At 42.3% G+C, this 26548-nt stretch overlaps 1 protein-coding gene across 1 annotated transcript in view; it reads left to right on the forward strand.

Moving 5' to 3' along the window:
- CTDSPL (CTD small phosphatase like) overlaps positions 1-26548 on the forward strand; it is a 121163-nt gene that overhangs the window by 78248 nt on the left and 16367 nt on the right. Inside the window, 3 exon segments of the mRNA XM_047770189.1 lie at positions 8218-8372; positions 16611-16643; positions 23921-24022. Of these exon segments, the coding sequence (XP_047626145.1) occupies positions 8218-8372; positions 16611-16643; positions 23921-24022 (290 nt within the window).

The following is a 26548-nucleotide window of genomic DNA, read 5'->3' on the forward strand; positions in this document are numbered from 1 at the left end:
TGCATTAGTCATAATTTAAAATTTAAACTCAGTTGCAGCCGTAGAAGTCGAACCATGGCATTTGTACTGCAGATCCGCCCGGTGCCCATAGGATGAAATCCACACTCATCACCAAGGTTTACAAGGTCCCTGCTGTCATCACCCCCATCTCATACTCCTCACCACTTTGACTTCTCAACTCTGTCATGTTCCCTCTCACTTCAGGCCTTTTGCACGTTGCTGTTTCCCTCCTTTCTGCCCTCCAGTGATTTTATAAAATTGTCAGCCCTGCTTAGAAGACAATTCTCCTACGAAGTCACTCCCCCCCCCCTCCCCGACAAGTCTGGACTGTGTGCAACTTCTCTGGGCCCCAGCAGTGCCCTCTGCTGCCCCATCACAGCAGGATGCATACTATATCAGGATCCTCATTCAAGGGTCTCTCCTGCTGGGTATGCGTGTCTTGTGTGAATCATCAGTGTTTCTACGCTTCTGAGCCTAGGAGCCCACGTTTTCAGGGATAATCCTTTCCAATGCAAATAACATAACCTCAATACATGCTGGCTTAAAAGGAAAAGGGAATTTATTTTCTTATATAGATGAAAATTCCAGGAAGGTCTAGTTTATTGAAACCAAGTCCCCAGAGCCCTGCCCTTCTCCTTGTCTCAGCTACTTTTTCCTCAGTTTCAGCTCATGTGTTCAGGAAAGTGCTTCTCACTTGGTGGCCATGATGGCCCCTGGTGGCTCCAGGCTTACGTCCTACCAGCTTAGCAAACCAGCAAAAAGAGAACAGTTCTAACAATAGTGTAGCTGAATCCTGGGACAGGCTTTCCTTGGCCCAGATGGGTCATGCACCAACCCCTGAGCCAGTTGTGTGCTTCTGATTGGACAGGTTTTGGGAATGGACTGGAAGTTGGTGGGGTGAGAGTGGTGGAACTTTGATGGGAAAGAAGGGTCATGGATTCTGGGGGCAGACAGGGCAGATGTCTCCTGTGCTCCCTGTCGGCAACTGGTGCTTTGAAGATACTGGTTCTAACCTGGGCCAGCCCTCTGCCCAGAGAGGCCAGGAAGGTATTTGAGAGGCTTCCTGTCTCTCCTTAGGATTAAAGACTCAAGGAAGGCAACCATCTATGCATCCGGTGTCACCCGCCCCATTCATAGGCTCTCTCAGCCCCTCTTTTTCTCTGCCAGAGGATGGGAGGTCCCCGGCCCTTGGAGGAGAAAGAGGGGGATGTGTAGGAGTGGGAAGCAGGGTCCTTATGTGCTGGGCTGCAGTAATACAAGTCCAGGGGCCTCAAGAGAAGCATTAGTTCCCAAGAGGAATCCAGAAAACAGCCATGTGCCTGTTTGTCCTCAAGTGTCACACACGCCGTGGGCGTGGCAGAGGCCCACACCCCACATCTCCAATTCTTGACAACCCTCCCCAGGATTTCTGCCCCACCCAGGACTGCTCAGAGCGATGGAGAAACTTAAGTCTTAGGGTCACCCCATCTGACCCTGCCAGGGTTCTCCCCTTCCTTCCCTGTGGATTTCCAATTCTGTGGGCCAACAGTCTGTGTGAGATGAAGGGCGGCCACTGGGACCAGCCGTGAGTGTGTCTTCATTAGCAGGACTAAGGAAGAGGAAGAGGATAGTCCTTCTGACAGGCCTGCACTCCCAGAGCCTGGGGGAAATGGTGGCATATAACAGCCCAATAGGAGAGCCTGCAGGAGACTTGATGGGTCTGTTGGCCTCCTTGCCTGGTCCTCATGGGGTCCTCCACACTTGGAACGTGCTCCTTTTTGATGCACAGCTTGGGGCGAGGAGCCCCTGGGTCAGATGCAGATGGGGCAGGTCCAGAGCTCAGCAGAGGGGAGTTGAGGAAGTGGGTGGGAGAGAGTAGGTGCTTCCTCCCCTCAACTTGAAAGCATTGTTCTTTTTCTCAGGGAAAGCAGGTCATCAGCCCCCAATAGCATTTATCTGGACACTTACCCCCTTCCCTTTTCTTTCCTCATCTCTACCTCTCTATAGTTTTTAGAGCAATTGAGTAGAGTCACTTCTGAAATTTTTCTAGTTTTCCTTTCTAAATGACAATTTAAGTAACCAGGATCTGTTATAGTAAGTTATGCCTCCTAGTTGTCAGATGCCAGGGAACAGACTGTACCCACAGAATCCAGCCTATGAGCCAGGCTTTACCTAGAGAACCCCAGTTCCTTTACAGAGCAAATGCTTTTAAGAGACTAATAATGGTAGTAATAAGAGTTAACATTTATGAAATGCTTGTTCTGTGCCAGGCAGTGTTCTCAGTATTTTTTAAGAACTCATTAAATTGTCACAACAAGCCTATTGTCCCCATTATTCAGACAAGGAGAAATCATGTCACTTAAGAAATCACATCACTTAAGTCCCAACCATTTGCTGGTTGAGCCTACACCTAGGAAGGTGACTTCGGGGGCCACACTCAGATCCATCAAACATTCTCCTCACCTCTTGGGCTTCATTGAGGTAGATCATGTCATTATATGGGACACAAAATTGGCAGCAAGGAAACAAGTTCCACCGCTGTTGTTCTCCAGGCCCAGGATGATGAGGGCCCCAGCTGGCATCAGACCAGGACAGGGGCTTGTGAGGACAGACTTAGGGGCTGCTAAGGATACCCACACCAACAACTTAATGAGAGGGAGGAGGATCGATGCTTAGACTAGGAGATTGGGGCCCCGGGTGAAGAGGGGACATGCTGGCTTGAGCAGCTCCTAGGAGGCATCCAGGGGCCATGTCAGTCCAGCAGGCAGGCGGATGAATTGGTAGTTGGAAGAGAGGAATGGGAGTTCCGTGGCTGATCCCTTCCACTGGCTGGAGTGGGCTTCCTCCAAAAGGTAGATTTTGAACCAACCCCTAAAGAACAGGGATATTCTGAGAAGTGAGGAGAGGAGCAGAGGAAGAAGGGGAAGTAGGATATCAGTATGATGAGGAGTCTACCATGAGAAAACCGGAAGTGAGGGGGCAGGTGCAGGTGTGATAGGAGGGGGGGATGATCAAGGGAAAGCAACAGAAACCTTTGGAATGATTTTCAATGACGTCTTCCTCCTTAATCTGATTAAAAATGAAAATTTTTTTATGAAAAATAGATTTACAATGTTGTGTTAGTTTTAGGTGTACAGCAAAGTGATTCAGATATATATGTATATGAAATATAAATAATATAGAAGATTCTTTTTCAGATTATTTTCCATTATGGGTTATTACAAGATAGTGAATATAGTTCCCAGTGTGCTATACAATAGGTCCTTGTTTATTTTATGCATAATAGTATGTATCTGCTAATCCCAAACTCCTAATTTATCCCTCCCCCCTTTCCCCTTTCATAACCATAAGTTTGTTTTCTATGTCTGTGAGTCTGTTTCTGTTTTGTAAATAAGTCCATTTTAGATTCCACATATGTGATATCATATGGTATTTGCCTTTCTCTTTCTAACTTCACTTAGTGTGATAATCTCTAGTTGCATCCGTGTTGCTGCAAATGGCATTATTTCATTCTTTTTTATGGCTGAGTAGTATTCCATTGTATCTATGCACCACATCATCTGTTGATGGACTTCTTTTTATCTTTTAATTTTTTGGCCATTCCTGCAGCTGCAAAAGTTCCCAGGCTAGGGATCAAACCCATACCACAGCAGCGACTCAAGCCACTGTGTTGACAACACTGTATCCTTAACCCACTGCACCACAAAAGAACCCCCTCACTGGACATTTAGGTTGCTTCCATGTCTTGGTTATTTTAAATAGTGCTGCTGTGAACATTAGGGTGCATGTATCTTTTCGAACTATGGTTTTTTCAGGATATACGCCCAGCAGTGGGATTGCTGGGATATGGCAATTCTGTTTTTAGTTTTTTGGGGAACCTCCATACTGTTTTCCATAGTGGCTGCACCAGTTTACTTTCCCACCAACAGTGTAAGAGGGTTTCCTTTTCTCCACAACCTCTCCAGTATTTATTATTTGTAGGCTTTTTAATGATGGCCATTCTGACTGATGTGGGGTGATTCTTCATTGTGATTTTGATCTGGATTTCTCTAATAATTAGCCATATCAAGCATTTTTTATGTGTCTGTTGGTCATCTCTAAGTCTTCTTTGGAGAAATATCTGTTTAGGCCTTTTGCCCACTTTTGATTGGATTTTTGTTGTTATTGAATTGTATGACCTGTTTGTATATTTTGGAAAGTAAACTCTTATCAATTGCATCATTTGCAACTATTTTCTCCTAGTCCATAGATTGTCTTTTCGTATCGCATTGTTTATGATTTCCTTTGCTCTGCAAAAGCTTATAAGTTTGATTAGATCCTATTTGTTTATTTTTGCTTTTATTTCTGTTGTATTGAGAGACCAACCTAAAAAAATGCTGATGTAAGTTTTATGTCAGAGAATGTTTTGTGTATGTTCTCTTGTAGGAATTTATGGTGTCATGTCTTATATTTAAGTCTTTAAGCTAAAAAATGGAAACCTGGAGTTCCCGTTGTGGCGCAGTGGTTAACGAATCTGACTAGGAACCATGAGGTTGCGGGTTCGACCCCTGGCCTTGCTCAGTGGGTTAAGGATCCGGCGTTGCCGTGAGCTGTGGTGTAGGTTGCAGACACGGCTCGGATCCCGAGTTGCTGTGGCTCTGGCGTAGGCTGGTGGCTACAGTTCCAATTGGACCCCTGGTCTGGGAACCTCTGTATGCCACAGGAGCGGCCCAAGAAATGGCAAAAAGACCAAAAAAAAAAAAGGAAACCTTTGTGAAATGTTTTCGACTGGTGTTCAAAGTGGTTAATTCCCTCCTTTACTCTTTTAACATATGCTCCAAACCAGTGTAACCAGAAGATATGTGCATTAAACTGTCTTTAATATCCAATTCTGATAAAGACCTTCTTGCTGGCTACCTGGGCCACCAGGAGACCTCTCATGTTATCTGAGAAGGGACCTTCAAAGGAGCAAGTGAGGGCAGGTGGTGAGAGGCCAAGTCTTGATTAAGAACAGAGAGGGAGCAGGACGGCATTTACCTCCTGCAAGACTTATGACACTGCTGTTGCCTGTTTTTTGCTTCATAGACGTAGAGTAGAAAACAAAGGAGTAAGCCTAGGGTTTAGGTGTAGGAGTAAGATATGGTTTCTCCTCAGCTTAACAAAGTTGCTGAAAGAAAGCTCAACAAGGCTGTGTTCTTACCCCATTGTTAGAGTAAAATGTAATTACCATAAAGCATTTAGAAAATGCAGAATGAAGAGCTGTAAATACCCAGTGTCTGACAAGTACTTTTAACATTGTGACATATTTTTGCCCATCTTTTCTCTATTATAATCTTTCCATTTGTTTTGCACAATTATGAGCAAGTCAGAGATACAATTATTTATCTAGCATTTTTTATCTATGATTAACATTTGGCCATTAAAATATAGATTTCGACTCCATACATCAACTGAAACCGTTTTACTAGAAGATGGTAAGTGAATCAAAGGCCTTCTGGATTCTAACTGGCAGAGAGGCAGCAGCTGGGGTGGGAGGCAGCAGGGTCCAGAGACCCAGACAGCCCTACCTTGACCTTGCAGGAACAGCGAGTGCCGTGGGTGGGGTGAGGCCCAGGCTGGCCCTGTGGACATCCACCCATCTCCCTGGCTAGCCTGAGCACCAGCCCAGTCCAAGGGTAATTAGGAAACTAGAAAGCCCCCAACTGCCTTGAGATTCCTGCAGGCCTTAGTACTAACCTAATTTAGCAGGAAGATGCCTGAACATGAGACCTACTGGGCTCCTTCACCTCTTCCTACAGAGAAGGCAGAACTGAGTGAGCTGCCTTTTCCCAGTCGGGGGTGACAGCATCCCAAGCAACTGGAACAAATAGTGAGCCCCCAGCCCTATTAGTGGCTGCCACACTCCAAGTTGATAAAGATCTTATGGTGCCAATCATAAGTAGCTCGCTGGGGGCTACTTCCAGGGTCAGGAATATTTTTTTAAGCATATAAGTTAACTCGTTGGAGTTCCCATCGTGGCTCAGCAGAAACGAATCTGACTAGTATTTATGAGGACACAGGTTCGATCCCTGCCCTCGCTCAGTGGATTAAAGATCTGGTATTGCCGTGAGGTATAGGTCACAGATGTGCCTCAGATCTGGTGTGGCTGTGGCTATGGCATAGGCCGGTGGCTTTAGCTCCAATTAGACCCCTAGCCTGGGAATCTTCATATGCAATGGGTGTGGCCCTAAAAAGACCAAAAAAAAATTAACTTATTTGTTAGTTAATTATGGGAAAGATTTACATGATCTGGGAGAGTACATTTTGCAGGCCTTTTTATTGCCCAGCCTGGGGGTTGACTGCTCAGTGTCTCCGAGACATGAACAAACAACTTGTTTACTTGCAGAGAAATGTGCTCTCAGGCGAGGAAGACACAGTTTTTTCTTCCTCTGACTAAACTGTTTGAGTGAGGCATAAAAACTGAAACACCCAAAGTAACACCAAGCGGGTTAACCATTTGTTTATACTAAATATGAGTTTATTGGCTGCACTTTTCTCCCCACTTGGCATGTTTCCCCCTTAATCTGACCTAAGTTGTTTTAGACTTGTCTTCTGCGTGGTGCATGGGGAAAGCACGCACTCTGGGCACAGGCCCACTTGGGTTCAGATCCTGGCACACACAATTACTAGCTGTATTTTCTTGGCAGTAAAATGGAAGCAGTAACACCTCTCCTTGGGTAGCTCTGAGGATTCTGTGAAATGAGGACTGTAAAGTTCTGGAACCCAGAGGGAAGGCGTCAGGATACAGGGATCATCATGGCTTGCACTCCTGCTGCGTGGGAGGCCTCTGTGTCTGGTGGTCCCTGTGGCCTGGTCTGGCCTGCTGTGTGGGGCCTGAAGTGAGGAGATAGTTGCCCTGTGCCATGCACCTGCAGATTCACAAGGGGGAAAAAAAAAAAAAGAAAAAAAAGCCAGCTTTTCCAGGGATTCGTGGGTCTAAAGCTCATCTTTAGTGAATGGGAAACTTTAATTCACTTGAATTCCGTTAACTGGACCATTTGCTTAAACCCAGGGGAGAGACCATCCATGCCTGTGGAATGCTGGCAAAACAACCTTTTAGGACTTTTTCAGAACTTCTATCTGAAGGCATTTGGTTTTGCTGCAGGCAGAGGAGTACCCCAAGATTCTCTGCAAAGGTTTTGTGATCTTTTGCGAAAGTGGGTGCTATACAGATCACACAAGTGTATAGAAAGGAACTGTGCCAGAAATGCTTTGTGGGAGAGAGAGACTCTAACAGTTATCATGTGGACTTAACAATTTCCTACAGTGATGATTCCCATGCATCCCAGGCATGGTACCTCTCCTCAGTGCTGCTGACCCACCCAGACGTGGTATGTGGTGGGACAGCCCTGGCTGCATTCCCAGGCAAAATGCTCCTGCACCTTCAAGTTGTTAGTCCCCTCCCCCGAGGTGTGTTTCTCATCTGTACTAATTTTTGCCCTTTATTTCTGACTTGTGGCGGCTTGTTTGAGCCCTGGGTAACAGCAAGGATCTGTCCCTCCCTCCAGAGCCTTAGTCCAGGACAGGCTAGGGAATGAATGTGGCACTATATGGCCCGGGTCCTATGAAGATGGGCTTTGCCCTGGCTGACCCTGACCTTCTCTTCCACCTCTCCTGCTGTGTCTGTTTCAAGGGTAATGGAAGCCTTCAGCCCTGAGCTCTGTGGGTCGAGGCTCCATCAATTTCTTGACAAATGGCAGAGTTTAAGAAGAGGGCTGCTTTGTGCCCTCACACATCTTATTTCATACACCATGAAGTTAGTCATTTCCATGGTGAGCAGGGAGTGTCCAAGAACCCAGTTTCAAAGTGATTCTTTCTTGGTACCCTTAACAGAAAAACACTTCTCAGAGAGTTTTAGAGATCTGTGCCTGCAAGGATCTATATTTCGAAGTAGTGCTTCGTGCAGGGTTGGGAGACCTTATCCGCTGGGTTCAGGAATGTAGATGGCGCGTGACCCTGGGGTTGGGTCAGTTAATGAGCAAGCAGCCACCACTGGGCCAAGGCCAGAAGAATTCTGTCCAGCCAGCAGGACTAAACTCCATTGACCATCTGGTTCTCTAGGATTCCCGTAATAATCTTTCAGAGCAACTTCCCAGTGGCCCCTGTCGTCTTGTCCTGAGTAGGTCTCCTGGAATCAGGACTCCAGGGCAACTGCTCATTAAGGTTTTCCCATTGCATTACAGCTCCAGCTGGCCACACTGTGCTTTTTTGTCTTTCCAGCATCCCAGTGCAACGTCAGCCTGAAGAAGCAGAGGAGCCGAAGCATCCTCAGTTCTTTCTTCTGCTGCTTCCGGGATTATAATGTGGAGGCCCCACCAGGCAGCAGCCCCAGTGTGCTTCCGCCACTGGTGGAGGAGAATGGTGGGCTTCAGAAGGTCAGTGTTGATGTAGAACTGCTGTAGCCACGTGTCTGTCCCATCCTTGACCAACATCCTTAATGAGAATCTGTGACAGTATGTGTGCAGCCATTTACTTGGAGATTTGAAATTACAAAAAAGTCATCTTTTTTGTTAAAGGCTATGTCAGTTATCCCATTTAGCCACTAAAGAACATATTTGGTGCAAGTTATAAGTGTCATTTCACATTTTTATAACATTCTTTCATGGGAAGTTGAATGAATGAAACAGAATGTTAAGGAGCCAGGGACCGACCAAGAAATGGAAAGACTATGGAGTTCCCTAGTGGCCTGGCAGGTTAAGGATCTGGCATTGTCTTTGCTGTGGCTCTGGTCACTGCTGTGATGCAGGTTTGATCCTGGCCCAGGAACTTCTGCATGCTATGGGTGCAGCAAAGAAAGAAAGAAAGAGGTGGGGGGGGCGGTAGTGGGAGAGGGAGAGAGAGAGAAAGAGAGAGAGAAAGAAAAAGAAATGGAAAGAGTAGAGGAGAAATAGAGACTTGGAAAAGAGCTAGTAATAAATATAAATGGAGGAGTTCCCATCGTGACTCAGTGGAAACGAATCTGACCAGCATCCATAAGGATGCAGGTTCAATCCCTGGCCTCACTCAGTGGGTTAAGGATCTATTATTGTTGTGAGCTCTGTTGTAGGTCGCAGAGGTGGCTCGGATCACTATGGTGTCGGCCAGTAGCTACAGCTCCGATTTGACCCCTAGCCTGGGAACCTCCATGTGCCACAGGTGCAGCCCTAAAAAGACAAAAAAAATAAAAATAAATATATATATATATATAAATAGATGTGACTACCTTCTTTAATAATGAATGTATTTGTTATATATTCTTTTTTATATGTATCAAATAAGGAATTTTAAGTCAGAGCATCACAATAGGTTAAAAAAAAAGATTCTACCCACATACTATCTAACAGACATGTTCAAAACAAAATGACTTAGAACAAGGTAAAAGAGAATGAGCAAAAAGCCATCACACAGGTATAACAAAAAAGAAAGCAGGAAGTACAATGGTAGTATCAGTCAGATTAGAATTTTGGGTAAAAATTATTGAAAGAGAAAAAGGAGATTATTCATGGTGAGGATAGTCAAGATTGAGGCCACAAAAGTCATAAAACTTTACATCCCAGATAACATGAGCAGAGGGCATGAACAGACATCTCACAAAATAAATACAGTTGGTCAGTAAACATGAGAAAAAATGTTCAGTGTGGTTAGTAATCAAAGAAATACTAAAACAATGAGATCTCCTGTTCCATCTATCAAACTATTAGAAGATTTAAAGGTAATATTTGTTTTTTGGGGGGTTTGGGTTTTTTTTGTTTTTTGGGGGGGTTTTGTTTGTTTGTTTGTTTGTCTTTTTGCCTTTTCTTGAGCCACTCCTGTGGCACATGGAGGTTCCCAGGCTAGGGGTCTAATCGGAGCCGTAGCCACCAGCCTATGCCAGAGCCACAGCAACACGGGATCCGAGCCGCCTCTGCAACCCACACTACAGCTCACAGCAACGCCGGATCCTTAACCCACTGAGCAAGGCCAGGGATCGAACCTGCCTATTCTTTTTTATATGTATGGTTCCTAGTCAGATTCATTAACCACTGAACCACAACGGGAACTCCTTAAAGGTAATATTTGGGTTCAGGATCAGGATAGTGAGAGAGAAGTAGAGGATTAGTTATTGATAGGAATGTTAAATGGTTACCTTTCTTGAAGAAAATTTGGCAGTATGATCTCAAAAATCTTAAAAATATACCTATTTGTCCATACAAGCAGTTTTCCACCTTAGTGATGTAATTATGGATGTACAAAGATTTAGCTATAAGATACTATCCAGCATAAATTATAATATTGCAGAATTGTAAGCAACTTGATGATAAAATAATAACAGGCCAGTGTACCCATCATATGATTACATAGTATACAACTATTAAAAATGACATCTCATAAATATTGCTGAAATAGGGAAATGTTCAATATCTATCACAGGGGAAAAAGGTTAAAATATAGTAGGCAAGAATATTTATAAGTATATCTATGGCATTTATAAGATTAGAATGATGTACACCAAAATGTGAAGAGATTATCTCAGACTGGTGGGATTCTATTTTCTCCTCTCTGTGCTTTACTTCTTTTTTCTTTTTTAATGATTTTTATTTTTTCCATTATAGTTGGTTTATAGGGTTCTACCTCTTTTTTCTTTTCCCAGTTTTCACAAAATAAGCTTAAATTGGTTTTGTGTTTAGAAAATAGATTATTTTGAAAGTACATGTGAATGTGTAGAAGAGGATTCTGGGAATATGACAGCTTGAGCATGTGGCTCTGACCATTTAAATTCCCTTTCTGGATAATCCCAGGTGAGGCTTCTGGTGGAGCCTGGGAAGTACATCAGGGCCTACAGTTTTCCTCATTTCTCCAGGAGAAAGATTAGGCACAGGATTCATGCTTTCTGATACTGAGTGAAAAGCAGGGAACCACCAACCAAGGAAAATGCTTGCGTCTCTTAGAGTTCTAAGATGAAGATTTGAAATATGTAGTCCTGTGAGGTCAACCAGCCAGTGGGAGCCTGCGGACCCCTTGGAAAGGGCCTGCACTGCCCACTGGAGGTGCTGGGAGGAGCTGTACTGATGAGCTGAATTGCCCTCAAGGAGCCCAGTAGTGTAGGGACTTTCTTCCCCGTTTTTTGCTCTGTCAACTCAGGCTCTGCTAGGCCATGAATACAGCCCGGCCCTCAAGTGCTCCCCCATTCACCACTGCCCAGGAAGTCCAAGTTGAAAATCTAGCATTTGGCACCCTTACTGAGATAGGACTAATGGAAAAAAACTTTTGTAGACCACTCAAAAGATGATAGTTCAAGAAATGAGTTTTGAGTTCAAAAATAACTTTTAGAACTTAAAAGACCCCTTGATTTCTAGGTACAAAAATTCAGTGAATGCGCTAAGAAAATCAGTGGGAATAGTCCCTGCAGAGAACTGCATTAATGTCCTGGAAGAGCAAGTGCAAGAAATATCTTGCAGTTCAGGCCAGAAACACAGAAATGGTCGTTGTGAAAGCAGGGAAAAGGCATCTAGGAGACCTAACTTGCAAGTACTAGAAATTCCAGACGAAGAATAAATAATAGAAGACATTTTCTTGAACTGAAAAAAAACCTTGAATATGCAGACTGAGACAATTTATCAAATCTACAGCAGAATTAGTGGGGGCAAGCATGATGCACGTGCCTTGATATATGGTTAAAATTCTGAAATTTAAGTATAAAGAGAAAGTCTTACAAGCTACCAGAACAAGATGTTTTCAAACAAAAAGAGAATTATACTAGTACCAGACTTCTCATCAGCAATACTGCAAGACTATGAAAAAATTAAAAAAAAAAAATGTTTATAGGCTACTGAGAAGAGTTACAAATGGAAAATTCTGTGTGTGACCGAGATATCATTTATCTATTAAGGCAAAAGAAGTACATTTTCAGATATGGAATGATTTCTCAAGGGGGCAAAAGAAAACCTACGTGAGATTAATATTCAGCTATAATATAATTATAGAAAACATAGAAATAAATACAATTATTAGGAATAGAACTGTAGCACAATTAGAAAATAGATCCTGAGAATTCACAGAGTGAAAGGGGAAATGAACAGAATTATGAACAAGTGATCAAAATTAAAGAAAGGGAAAAAGAACAAGTAATATTGTAAATAGGAAGCCTAACAGAGTAGGAATAAAACCAAGTTTAATGAACCAAATTCTCCTAACAAAAGACCAAGACTTTATCAAATTGGCTTGGCAAATTCAGCTGGATGCTATTGCCAAGAATATACCTATATCAGATAGAAATGATTTTGGCAGCAAGTAAAAGAAAACTGACAAATAATGACTTAGACAAATAGGAGATTATTTATCTTACATAAAAAGCCTAAGTCTGGCAGTTGCTGGGGTGAGTTTAGATGCCCGGTGATGCCATCAGGCACCCAGATTCTTTCTGTTCTTCAGTCTTTTGATCTTTCTGGCCCACTGTCCTGGGCATGTTTGCTTTCATTCTCATGCTTGTTGTATATACTCTCAAATCACAAGCTTCAGACATCATCTCCACATTTAAGGGAAGACGAGAGGGAGGAGTAGCACTCACCATATCCGTCCCTTTTATGGAAAGTAAATACTTTCATAGGAAACCATCAAAACCTGATGTCTTATTGGCCAGATCTAAACCTGGTTCCTGCTCCCAACAATATCAGAGTTCTTTTCACAAAGGAGAAAAGAATGACTACTGAGTAGATGTAGAGTCAGTGTGAGTTCAGTCATGCTCAGTAACAGCCTCAAATCCCCCAAGGCTTGAAACAATAAAAATTTGTTTTCCTCTCATATTACAAGTTTATCATGGTTTTGTTGGGCCATCTGTTCTGTAACAGTGTCCAATAGAAATATAGTGTGAGCCATGGAAGAGACTTGTGGCTGCCTGATGGGAGGGGGAGGGAGTGGGAGGGATCGGGAACTTGGGCTTATCAGACACAACTTAGAATAGAAAAAAGAAAAAAGAAATATAGTGTGAGCCACATGTGTTATATAAGTTTTTCTAGTAGCCTCATCTTTTAAATCTTTTTGGAAAGATAAAATGGATTTAATAATGTATTTTTTTAATTTTTTTTTTATTTTCCCACTGTACAGCAAGGGGGTCAGGTTATCCTTACATGTATACATTACAATTACATTTTTCCCCCAGCCTTTCTTCTGTTGCAACATGAGTATCTAGACAAAGTTCTCAATGCTATTCAGCAGGATCTCCTTGTAAATCTATTCTAAGTTGTGTCTGATAAGCCCAAGCTCCCGATCCCTCCCACTCCCTCCCCCTCCCATCAGGCAGCCACAAGTCTCTTCTCCAAGTCCATGATTTTCTTTTCTGAGGAGATGTTCATTTGTGCTGGATATTAGATTCCAGTTATAAGTGATATCATATGGTATTTGTCTTTGTCTTTCTGGCTCATTTCACTCAGTATGAGAGTCTCTAGTTCCATCCATGTTGCTGCAAATGGCATTATGTCATTCTTTTTTATGGCTGAGTAGTATTCCTTTGTGTATATACATTATTATTTGAAGTTCCTGCTGTGGCACAACAGGTTAAGGATCTCGCGTTGTCTCTGTGACAGCACATGTTCAATTTCTGGCCCGGAAACTTCCATATGCAGTGGGTGTGCAGCCATAAAATTTTTTTAAATATTAGATTTTATTTAATCCAATATATCTAGAATATTATTTCAGTGTGTAATCAATAGAAAATATGATCACTGAGATAAAATGCACATTTTTTTATCTTACTAATTCTTCAAAATCTGTGTTTTACACATTTTAATATGGACTAGCCATATTTCATGTGCTAAGTAGTTGCATGTGACTAATAGCTAGTGTTATTATATTATATAACTCTGTCTTATCCTCCTCGTTCATGGACCAGACTAAGGAAGGCCCATATTTTGCTTCCACGATTGTTCACATCAGGAAAAAAAGGAATTTGGTGAACACTGGCTGTTAAAATTTTCGCTCAGAAGTAACAAGATTTGTTTCAACTTACATTTTATTGTCCAGAGTAGTTCACGTAATTACATCTAACTTCAAGAAACATGGATAAGTGTAATCCTACCATGTGCCCAGAAAGAAAACTGTTAGGGTAGCTGGCTAATAGTTTCTGATCCAGCATCTAATATACAGTGAAACCAAAAAAAAAAGTTAGAAAATAAAGAGATGGGCAAAATGTACGAAGCAGATCAAATAAAGAAAAGGCAAAAGAATCAATATTAATATCAGACAAAACCAAATTCAAAAACTTAAAAGCATTAAAAAAGAGAAAGAGTGACATTTTCTGATAAAAGATCTAATGAATGAAGTGTATAATAGCCATATACCTTTAAATGCCAATCAACAGTACAGTCAGATACATAGAAGAAAACCATTTAACATGATCAAAAGCTATCTTCTAGAAATAAATAGCAAACAACAGGAGAACCATTGGCAGTACAGGCTAATGTGATAAGACAAGAAAATGAAAGAATTGGTCTACGTGTGGAAAAGATACAAAGCCAGTTTTATTTGTAGATGGTGTGATTATTTACATAGAAAACCCAAAATACTACCAAAAAATGAGAATCATTAAAAAGTTTTGAGTGCTTATTAGTGAGAAATGTACTGTGCTTCTGGATAGGAAGACTTAAGTTTTATATAGAAGAAAAAATGTCTAAGAATATCTGAGAAATTTTTAGGAAAATGTAATAAGAAATAACTTGCCTTAAGAGACATTAAACATTACGCTATATTGGTGTAGCAAAATATATCAGTGGAATTTGTATGACGAGATTCCACTCTAAACTTTATCATAGCCCCATTCAGATATCTCCCCCTCAGTGTACTTGCCTCAAACTCTCCCTGCCCAAATTTAAAAATCATTGCTGTAGGGGAGTTTCTTGTTGGTTCAGAGGGTTAAGGATCTGGCATTGTCACTTCAGTGGCTTGGGTCACTGCTGTGGCACTGATTCAGTCCCCGGTCTGGGAACTTACACATGCTGCAGGTGCAGCCATTAAAAAAAAAAAAAAAAATCTGAAATCAGATTGTTATGATCATTATACAACTACAGATGTGATAAATTCATTTGAGTAATAAAAATAAAATAATAATAATAAAAAAATCATTGATGTAGAGAATCACTGTGAATAAAGGGAACATAGTTTTTACCTTAGGCCTATAGAGGATAAAAAAAGAGAAGAATCACTGCTGTCATAGTAAAAGTTATTTTTAACTAATACCTGCTTAAATGAAATGAGAAGATGGTTTTGTACCCCTGGAAGATTTCCTGGAACCCTTAGTTGCATCTACCAGAGAATAAAGGCCTTTAGAGGCAGCTCCTCTGGCAGAGATGAGAGCTTCCTGGACCAAGTATTCATTCATGAAAACTTCCTTCAATTAACATTTATCTAAGTGGCTTTTTAAAGAATTAAGTTAACTCTGAGTAGTGCATCATTTGCATAATCTGTGACTATTCCATGTATGAAACCAGACCCCATAGAACGAGCCATGTCAAAGTGGGGTGACTCTGCCCTTTGTGCTCACCTGGTCAGGACACCTGGAACATAAAACTCAAGCTCAGTGGATGTGGAAGCAGATTCCAGTTGCTGTCATACTGCAGGGGTGATGACGAGGGGCTGGAGATTGTCAGGAAGTTGCTAAATGGTTCTTTGAGTAGAGCAGAGCTTAGAAAGGTGTCAGCCACCTGCCACTGTTGACAGTCAGGAATGGTGCCTTCCCATGAGACCCCAGTCACTAGTGACTCCTCAATAAAAATGGGTACACTTTGATAAATCCTTCAATGTGAGAGAACGTGGAACACTGCATCTCATCAGGGACCATGACACTGTGGTTCATTACCTCCCATCTCACCATCTGAAGAAGAAAAGGAGACATAGACCCTGGGAATTCTCAGTGGAGACACGTATGTTCTTTTATTAGCTTTTCTTAATGCTGCTAAAATGATGTGTTTCCAACAACCAGATTTGGAATGGCTGACATTCCAGGGTTAAGTAATGGTTGAAGCCCTTCCTCAGAGCCTGAATTTTCTGAACACTCTGTACAGATAGGTTCTCTTCCCCTTAATGGGAAATCCATTCCATGCCTGTGGCCTTGGAGGAAACCTTGCACCTTGCCTGTACCCTCTGCCCAGTCTTCCCCTCAAAGAGGACTAACCCCAGGTGGCCACTGGGTTCCTCATCGTCTGATGGAACTGTCTTCTTTTCCCTGCATATTGCAGTGACTTAAGCCTTTAGTCTTTTAGGGAAAAACTTACTTAAAAGAAGAAACAAGCCAGTTATTAGAGAGATTCATGGATCAAGTAAAATATGGGTTGCTCGGTTTTGGGTTTTTTATTTTTTTTTAACTTTTCAATTAAGGATTAAATTCCTGGGAGTAAATGAGGCACTATTTAAATAAACAAGATGATTTATGAGCCTCAGGGACCTGGCCTGGTTTGTCAGGGGAGAGGCTGTCTGGAAGGCAGCGTAGAATCCAGGGCCCTAACGGTGGAAAACCTTTGGGTTCCTCCTGTTCATTAAATACCGCCGGGTACAAAGTGAGCAGTCATGTGCCTGCTGTACTTGAGAGTGCTTTGAAGTTTCTTTTGAGAATGTGATCTATGTCTCTTTAAACCTGACAATGACTTTTTTTTCTTTTTCCTCAGGGTGACCAGAGGCAGATCATTCCCATACCAAGTGTATGTATATTTATCAAATTTTTATTTAAACCTTCACAGCGTCTTGTAGCTTTGGGCATACTACTATAAAAGATTTTTTTAATGTTCTTGCTTATATTGAGTTTTAATCATGTGGTATAAACAGCTCTGTTGTGTTTAAAAAAAAAAAAAAACCCACCATGGCACAGTGGGTTAAGAATGCAACTGCAGTGGCTTGGGCTGCTGTAGAGGTGCAGGTTCAATCCCCGGCCTGGCATAGTGGGTTAAGGGGCTGGTGTTGCCACATCTGTGACACAGGTTGCAGCTGAGGCTCAGATTCAGTTCCTGACCTGGGAAGTTCCATATGCTGCAGGTGTGACCATGAAAAGAAAAGAAAAAAAAAAAAAAAAAAAAAAGGTGAAGCCACATTTTAAACTGTGAGCAGGAAGTTCTGTACAAATTTCTTTTCTCAGGAACAGCATTGGAACTAGCATCTATTAACCAGATTCTCACCTTTCTCTCTGCAAAAGGCCGCCCGGGCGCTGAATAAGTAAGCTAAGGCAGCAGTGCCCCACTCCGTAGACTAGGAGAAAGTACTTTTGCCTCATCAGGGTTCTTTGCAACAGTGCACTGGGTTCATGAGGCCGTCCTTCGAGGGGAACAGACAGTTTTTGACTGTTCAACAGTGTCGCTTGGCCATGGCTCTGAGATCAGAAAAATCATCCCAGTCCAACTCCTTGAATTTGCAGGACCTCCCCCCCCCATGCCACCCCCTGTCCCAGCTCCTGCCAGCTGGCCATACTGCTGCTCTGCCCCAAACCAGGCGCCCCCTTGGGCCACCAACTTCTGTTTTCAGTCTTGCACCAGTGTTTGACCCTAGCACAGGCCTGGACCGGCCACCTCTCAGACAGATGCTGTCCTGCCACTCCTTATCTTCCTTCTGCTCTGCCAGCAGAGCCATGAAGCCTTAGGCCAGTCAGCAAGGAGCAGAACAGAGACCAACTCCCCAAAGAAATGTGTAGTTGAGATGTCGACATCAAACAAGATCTCTCAAATAGTCCTGTGTCCTTAGAGAAGGATTTAGGTTTTTTAAGGTGTCCATGAATTGATGTTTTAATCCATAGAGATTCTCTGGTTCAGATTTCACATAATTCCTGGGGACATCCAAGAGACATGACAATCTTACATTGAAAGAAATGATGGATTTCCTGAGTACAGTTTGACTCCAAATTTGGTAAGGCACGTGTCACTTATAAATTGCCCAAAGGGTTTTTGATAATTGCATTTTTTTCACAACTTTAACTTCCATTGATTAACAAGGTGCAAGGGTTTGTGGAGTAATTCTGACTTTGCCAGCATGCCCGGGGGTTGGGCTTTGTTGGGAACTGACTTTGATCAAAAAGATGGATCAGTCGGCATGACTTTTATCCAGTGTTTGAATAGGATACCCAATGGGATTGGTAGCAGAGATCTCTCTTTAATCTTTATACAGAGTAGTTTGTATATTTTTCCTGCAAAGGGGCCTGCATTCAACAGGTGACAGCAGTTGGCATCTCTCTCCCTATCTCTGATACTCTGATAGCCCTGTTTTTTCTCAGAATTAATTCATAGCTATTATAAAGTTAAGTGCTGTATCAGAGCATTTGGCAGGGTCAAAACAGAAAAATGACCCTTTTCCCACAAATCTCTTCCTAGAATCCTGGGATTAAATAGCCCAGAGGAAAAAGATACCTTGTATAATTTAGCCCAGTGTTAGGTCTTTAAATTGCTAACTCCTCCTACCTGTTAGACATTGGGTAAGAGCTGATGAATCTGAAATGTCTTGCAGGAAAACAAAGCCTAGCTAAAGTAGTTTGCATCTTTGAATTATCACCTCCCAAAAACCAGTTCTCTGGATGGGCACTGTCTGATCCCCACTAACTGCTTAGCGTGCAGCCCTGAGCCCAAGTCCATCTGGAGGCTAGCTCTGCCCAAGGATTCAAGCCTTGGGGTTCCCTGCAAAATTTGCACCCATCTGTTGAGGCCTCAGATCCTATAAACATAAGCCCTGCACTTTTGGGACCACATAGTAACGTGGTTAGTGTTGGGAGCCCCTGAGAGCTTGGAGTACTGCCACATAGGAGCAGAAATCCAGGCTTGTGCTGAGCCTGTAAACCAGGTATGACACCCCTTAAAAGATTTTCCTAGGCCCTGAAGATGAAAGGTGCCCCTGAGGCTGTGAGTGGCCAGAGGAGATCCAGCTAGGGTCCCTATCTCTGCTGCTCCCTTCAGGAATCCCCCTTTTTAAATTTCCATGCTGCTGTTTGTATGTGTAGGCTTGGTCTTTTGATCTTTTTACTAAGCTTATTTTTTCATTATTCAGTTCATTATTCATATTTTTCATTATTCAAACTCATGATTGTAAAAAATACTGAAAGATTAAAACAGGGAAAAAAAATTCCCTGACTTGGTCCCACTCCCTAGAGTAAATCTTTTAATATTTGCTATGTATCCTTCCAGAAATTTTCTAAATCAACACAGGCATATTTAAACAAATGAGAATTTTGCAAGTTGTTTTTCACTTTTAGCAAGCTATCTTGAACATCTTTCCAAATATTAGTACCTAACGATCTACCGCATTGTTTTACATGTATTTGATGGCGTTTACCTTATTTCCACTTTTGTGCTATTGCAGGTATTCTTGTGCGTATATGTTTCTCACCTGAGCAATAATATCTGGGTGATCAGTTCCTAGTTGTAGAGATGCTACATCAAAGGACATGTTTTGCATTTTTGGTAGATAAAAGCCAAATTATCCTCCAAAGCCTGATTTACATCCCACCAAAGGTATATGGGATTGTCCATTCCCTTATCAAAAATGGTAATTATCAAGTATTTTAATCTTTACTAATCTGAAAGTAAAGAACGGTATCGATTTATTTGCGTTTCTTCATGAATGAGTATGAACATATTTTCACAAGTTTATTGTCCATATATGTATTTCTTCTTCCCTGTTCATTTCTTCTAGAGTTTATACTTTTTCTTGTCTAAACTCTGGGGCAATTAGCACTTTCCCCCAAATTTTTGGTATACTTTTTGGCCTTGTTTATAATCCTTTTGGCCACAAAGAAGTGTAATTTATGTAGGGAAATTATCTTATCTTTTTTGACTCCTGAACTTTATGTCATTCTTAGAAAGATCTCCTCATTCTATGACTATGACCTACATTTTCTCCTGATATTTTAGTGGTTTCATCATTACACTTAAATCTTTGATCCCTCTGGATCTTGTTATTGGAGGGCATGAAGTAGCAATCCAGCTTTATTTCCTTTTCCAGGTGGCAAGTCAGCTGTCTCAGCATCATTTACTGAGTAACCCATCTTTTGTACACCTGTTGGAAATGCCTTCTTTATCTGGACTTGATCTTAAACCTTCTACTTGGTACTCCTAGCTTCAAATTGCAGTTTGGGCCCCTTAATATATCTGGTTAGCAGCTGGCTTCTCCAGTAAAGGTCAGGTATTGAAGGATATTGAAGGGTAATGAAAAGTCCAGAGGAATAGGCTCAGAAACCACGAAGTTCAGTGGTGATGCTGAAAATGCTCACTCGGATACTTTGGCTCCAGTGAGACCTGTATCTACTTTTTACACCCTTTTGCTCGAGTTACACACCACTCTCATGCTCACAGTGCATGGCTGACAGTGCAGCTGAGCCCAAAAATGCTGAAAGGGGAGAGGAAAAATATGCTTTCTACCAGTTATGTTTCTGTGCTGTTGGCCTAGGTCTTTTAATAAGCAGTAGTATACTTTTTTCCACCAAACCTTCTGGAGAGTGTATAAGCAGGACAGCTCCTAGTTAGAGCTGTTGCATGTGCTCCTCCCATAGCAGCCCTGAGAGCTCTGCCCAGAGCCCTGAGGCTCCGGGGACACAGGGTGCAGACTCAGAGCCTGAGAAGTCAGTGCACAGACAGCCATCCAATGTAGCAAGAAGAGGCACTTTGTTCATAAGGTTTGTGAGGGTGTGTTATGAGGTGGGTACCTTAGGTTAACTATTCCTGGCTGCCAGGGCTGGCCACCAAGGATAGGAAATTTCACATCCAGTCTCAGGAGGAGCACTAGAATGAACGTCCTCCCCAAACCTCCCCTCATCCCCGCCCCAGGATTTCTTACACCCACTCCTACCTCCCTGGCAGTGCCCACCTGTGCTTTGAAGCAAGTCTTTCTGTTTAGAAAAGGCTCTTTTAGTTAACTAATGTTATTCTTGTTCTTCAACTTTACAATGGCCTGAGAGAAATTTTGCCTCAGGACATGTTTTTAGTTAATGATTCAAGCATCACCTGAACAGATCAATTGAAGTAACAAAACACTAGTGCAATTATCCAGTGTCCTTATGTGTTTCCAGGACACAGCTGTCCAGAAGAATTCTTACCATGGGTCTGAAGAATTTGCATTGTTAAGAGCCAGGCTCTCAGTCAGAGAAGCTGTGTGCATTTAGGAAATGGGGGAAGGATTAATGGAACCCTCCTAGCGCATTGCCCCAGCCTGGCCTTGTTCTCTGCAGCACAAATGCTAAATCAATAGCTTGCTTACTTTGCCTCTCACGCTGCTTGTTCTTTTCTCCCTTAGAATAATGCAGTGAGGCTTTTTCCTTACTGTTAACGCAGAGAATGCTTGTAAAGTGTGGGTTAAATATGCGAAGAAAGTCACTTTTATTCTCAGGTTTGGAAAAAAACTGAGCCACTTTTGGCAGATCTTTGATGTTTTCCGATATGCTGGGAATAGAAGTTCTAGATCCTTATTTTTCAGGCTAACAATTACACAAAGTTAAAATGTTGTTTTAGCATATAAAGGCATAGAGAAAAATCTAACCCATTACACATCAAGCTAAAAAGAAAGGCATCTGGGGAAAGGAGAAAGGGGACGTGGAAGAGGAAATACTTGTGTTTTAGGTATGTGTCCTTTACGGTGAGAGTATGTTTATTACATAATTGTATAAGAAGAAATGAAAACAGGAGCTCTCTGCTGGCTCAGTGGGTTAAGGATCTAGCATTGTCACTGCAGCGGTTCAGGTCACTGCTGTGGCGTGGAGTCGATCCCTGGCCTGGGAACTTCCACATGCTGCAGGCACAGCCAAAAAAACAAACAACAACAACAACAACAAAAAAAGACAAATTTTATTCTAGTCGCACAAGTGCTTTCTGCTATGGCCCACACAATAGAAATAACCCCAGTCTTCTCTATTATGTTCATTTGTTGGGCTCAGGGCACCCTGCCTTTTTAAACCTTTTTTTGATAAAGAACAACTACTTGCAAATTTAATTTTTTTTAAATAAAACCTGCTTGCTTACTGATGTGTAATGAAGGACAGAGTCCTTTCCAGGACCTTGGATCCCATGCCCCAAATCTAAGGCATGTCTTTTCCCAGTGCCACCTGGTCAGGGATGCTGCTTGGTAAACATGAACTAGAGCCTTGGTTATTGATAGGCCATCAGGGTGGTGTTAGAGAGGATGAAACACCCACATTCAGTAGAAAGAGCCCACCTGGCATTAGAAATGTTCCTGTCCCCACACGTGGCCTCATCCTGCTCAGCCCTAGACAATCCCTTCAGCCAAGACATCATTGCACTTGCAGATTTACCTAACCTGTTGACCGTCTACATTGCATTCACTATTGAACCAGCTAAAGTCCAAAACTAACTCTAATTCCTTGACTGATGTTCAACTGAGACCAAAAAAAAAGGAAAAGAAATAGCCATTTAAAGAAAATACCTCTTGATTTCTTTTTTTCTTGTTTTATTGGATAAGCGAAATTCTCCATTCTTCAGTGGCTAGGGACAGATATTTTCTTGTGTTTTGCTCTGCGTTAAAAATGGAACAGAGCTTGACCTTCCTCCAGGACAAAAAATAACTCGTTAACATTGGATACTGAATATGCCACAAAATAAACTGAAATACTGCACATCATTTCTAGAAGGAAGCATGGCCCAAGAAATAAATACTCTACATCAAGATTGAGTGTCAAGATCAAGATTGGCTTGGAGATACCTGGCATTTTATTAACTCTTTATGACCTCTTCTTCGTAAGATTCGAAGCTACTACAAGGACATGTAAATGGATTTTTGGTTAACACACAGCAAGTGGATTAAAATGTAACTTCCAGAGACAGGGACATTTTATCCCTCCAAGGCATGAAAATGCCATATTCACTCAATATTATATAGCACAGTGGGGCAGGCACAACGCAGGGTTCACGGACCAGTTTTATTTCTGTTTTCTATTATCGAGGGGCAGTTCGTATTGCATTTTCCTGGTGGTTCTATAGTTTCTCTTAAAGTTTTTTGGAGATTTCAGTCATTAAAAAAAAAAGAAAAAAAGCTGTGGGCCAGTGTAGCTCCAAAATATACTTTTTTGGGTTTAAATTCAGTGAATTTTATTATATTTATAGTTGTACAATGATCATCACAACCCAGTTTTATAGCATTTCTGTCCCAAACCCCTACCCCATCCCTCCCCCCCACCAAACTGTCTCCTTAGGTAACCATAAGTTTTTCAAAGTCTGTGAGTCAGTATCTGTTCTGCAAAGATCATCGTATCCTTTTTTTAGATTCCACATACAAGTAATAGCATATGACGTTTGTGTCTCACTGTCTGACTAACTTCTCTTAGCATAATTTCTTGGTCCATCCATGTTGCTGCAAATGCCATTATTTCATTCCTTTTTATGGCTGAGTAATGTTCCATCATGTATATGCACCACCTCTTCTTTATCTGCTCCTCTGTCGATGGACATTTAGGTTGCTTTAAAATATACTTATATACCACAGTGAATTTCAGATGAAGTAGGACCTCAGAATATGGGCCTGCATGGCTAGAGTAACTGTTATAATTAAGCATTTATTTTCATGTAGTCCATTTTAATAATAACTAAAGCCACTGTACATGTGCCAGGCAGGATGCTGCTGGGCATTTTGCTGCAATTATAGTTGATAACAGCCTTTCGTGGTAGGTGTTATTATCTCAACTTACAGCCGAGAAGCAAATAGAGCTCATACTCAAACCCAAGTTTGTCTGGCTTCAAAGCCCAGGCCCTCATAATAACCATTCAGATAGTGACACAGTATTTGTTTGGTAAACTGCAACTGCAGACTTGTTCTTACTGTTTTTAATAAAATTCAATAATGTGCTTGTTCTTACTGTTTTTAATAAAATTCAATGATGTGCTTGACCAGGCACTTAAACGTTTGGTTTCAAAAGGAGGATTCATTGACTTAGTGTAATACAATGATAAGGGAATTGGTTTATCTTTTATATAAAGGTAATGATATTTTTTTCCCCTTTTAGCCACCAGCTAAATACCTCCTTCCAGAGGTGACGGTGCTTGACTATGGGAAGAAGTGTGTGGTCATTGATTTAGATGAAACATTGGTGCACAGTTCATTTAAGGTAAATCAGCATCAACAATTAATGATCTTTGTGATTTGGTCACAGTTGTATTGGAAAAGGAAAAATAGAGAGGCTGAAAGCATGTGGTCATTGGCATATAACCTCACTGTTCATCAAGAAATCCCAGTAATAGTTGCTTATTAACTCAGGTGAACATTAACTCAAGCAGTTGAATATTAACATAGTTTGGCAGGGAAAAAAAAAAAAACCACTGGGCTGCCAATATCCTGGAGACCTCATTCTTACTTATGAGATTTGAGTTTTCCAACACTCTACCCCCTGCAGAATTACTTTTCAGGTGCCACAAGGCCATCAGTACTTTAGGACACTGCTGTGTGTTTGTCAGGGTATCCAGAGTGCTGTATGGGCTGTATGTTTTATTGGGAGGGGCAAAGGGAGGCACTGTTGAAAAGTGTCAAGCAACCTACTTTCCTGGACATTTTCCCAGACCAAGTTTTGGAAGATGTCCAACTCTGAAGATGTCCAGAGTTATGGCATCTGAACAGATTTAGCCATTGATTTTGACCATTGTCGTGGCAAGAAGATGCTGGGACTTCTCACGAGCCTCATAGCTAAGAGAGTGTCCGTTTGCACGACCTCCCTTGCTCTCTGTCCATCTCCCACCAGAGGAGCAGCAAAGACTCCAGATTCCCCAAGAGCCTCCGTGCAGAAACAGCTGTCCCGACAGTACTAAGAAATGAGATCATCCTTTTTCCATTTTCTGAAATTGCTTAGAAGAAGGAGGTGATGAAAAGGTTTGGAAATAGGGGATTGGTGTGTTGGGGAAAAGAAGTGGGTGTTTAGGGTCCTGATCCTATTTTCATTAGGGTATTTCTGGCAATGAACTGTTCTACTGTCACTAGCCAATTAAACCACATTTCTCTTTTTGCCCCCAGCCCGTAACCCCCCCTTTCTTTGCCGAGAGACATGAAAGACACCATCTAAGATGGAGTGTATGTCACACCAGCCAGTCATTCCTTGACAGCTGTCTGGGAAGCAGAAGAGCCATCAAATTCTTTCAGAAACATCCCTCCTTGGGCCTGCTTCTCTCTAGGCAGAATCCTCCATGATGGAACAAGGCCAGGTGGTTGTCCTAGAGTCCTCTGGCGAATGGAGGCAGCGCTATACTCAGCCCTGGCAGCAAGACAGGGCCTGGCTGGCCATGGGGGCAATAGGGACATTGTCCATCATTGTCCAGCCCCACCCCCACCCCCACAACCCTTCCAGGGCTTGTCCTGGAGCTGCAGTGACTTTCTATCCCAGCTCAACTCTGAACAGCATGGGAAGCCTTTTCTCCCCTGTGAGCAGGATGCTCAGGACTTTTTCAAGTCCCTCAGGAGGAAAGCCCTTTAGAGCAGGGGTCAGCTGCCATTGCAGCATAGGCAGCTTCCTTCCAGGCAGCTCTGGGAGTGTGGGCATTGCTGGTCACACAGCCCGAGATTACAGAGGGTTTCTGGCTCCAGAGGCAGGGTCTTAGCAGCCCCTGCTGTCTCCAGGGCCTGCTCAGAGGACACTGATGCAGTAGGCTGATGCGAACAGCATCTCTTCATTGCTTCCCTCCCTGGCCTGCTGTCATTTGCAAGCAGAATATTCTTTATTATATGGTTTTTAATGTTCTGGGTATTTCACAGCTCTTTGAGAATCTGAAGGATGTGAACTGCTCTCCTTGACACCATACAGCTGTATAACACCCAAGCCTCTGGACCCAAGTTTACAGCCCTGGCTTTGGCCCAGCCTTATTTACCCCAGTGCAGGATGGAGGGCAGGTCCTTGCTCTGAGCTGGGAGCTGTTTTCCTCTTATTATATACTCTGTGAAACATGACTCCATAGTCTCATGCCTTGTGAGAGTTTCTTCCTTCAGTCTTTTGTTGTCTAGCTCGATTCTGTATTTTAGTCGTGAAATTATAAAATACCAAACTCAGCCTTCCAGCTATCAGTGAAGATGCTATGATCTTAAGCCTCACATTCTCTACTGAGTGCTGAGTAATGTTCTGTGATCTCGTATTTTCCACGCTTTACAGTTTACATATCAGTGAACAACATGTGTGTATAGTGCTGGGCCTAAAGGAAGGCACTAGTTTGGATTCTGACCAGAGACCCTGTATCCCGTATCCCTGCCCAGTGGCCACCACACACATGTTCTTCCTCCCTCTGTCCTTCTCCTGCTTGTCCCAAGGGTTTGTGGTGTGGTGGTTCTCTTGGGCCTGTTCATTTCTACCTAATTTGTGGAATTCCATTTAGAACTGTCTATGAGTCCATCACTGAGAACAGAGATTACCAAAAAAATCATATTCAAATTTTGTGTCATTCAAATTCATATTATCAATGAGTTGTTTTAAATATGCCAAAGTTTGTGCAAATGCTAGGTAGTATATATTGTCAGAGTTACTTTAAATATGCAAAAGTGCTAGGTATTATATTACCTAGAGCTGAGCAGTCTAGGGTGGGCTGGCTCTCCCTACCCCCCAGGGCAGGAGACTGTACCAGTCAAGGCCTAAAGTCATTGATGCCTAGGGCTGAATGGA

The sequence above is a fragment of the Phacochoerus africanus genome, chromosome 1, assembly GCF_016906955.1.
Source record: "Phacochoerus africanus isolate WHEZ1 chromosome 1, ROS_Pafr_v1, whole genome shotgun sequence".
Taxonomy (NCBI): Eukaryota; Metazoa; Chordata; class Mammalia; order Artiodactyla; family Suidae; genus Phacochoerus; species Phacochoerus africanus.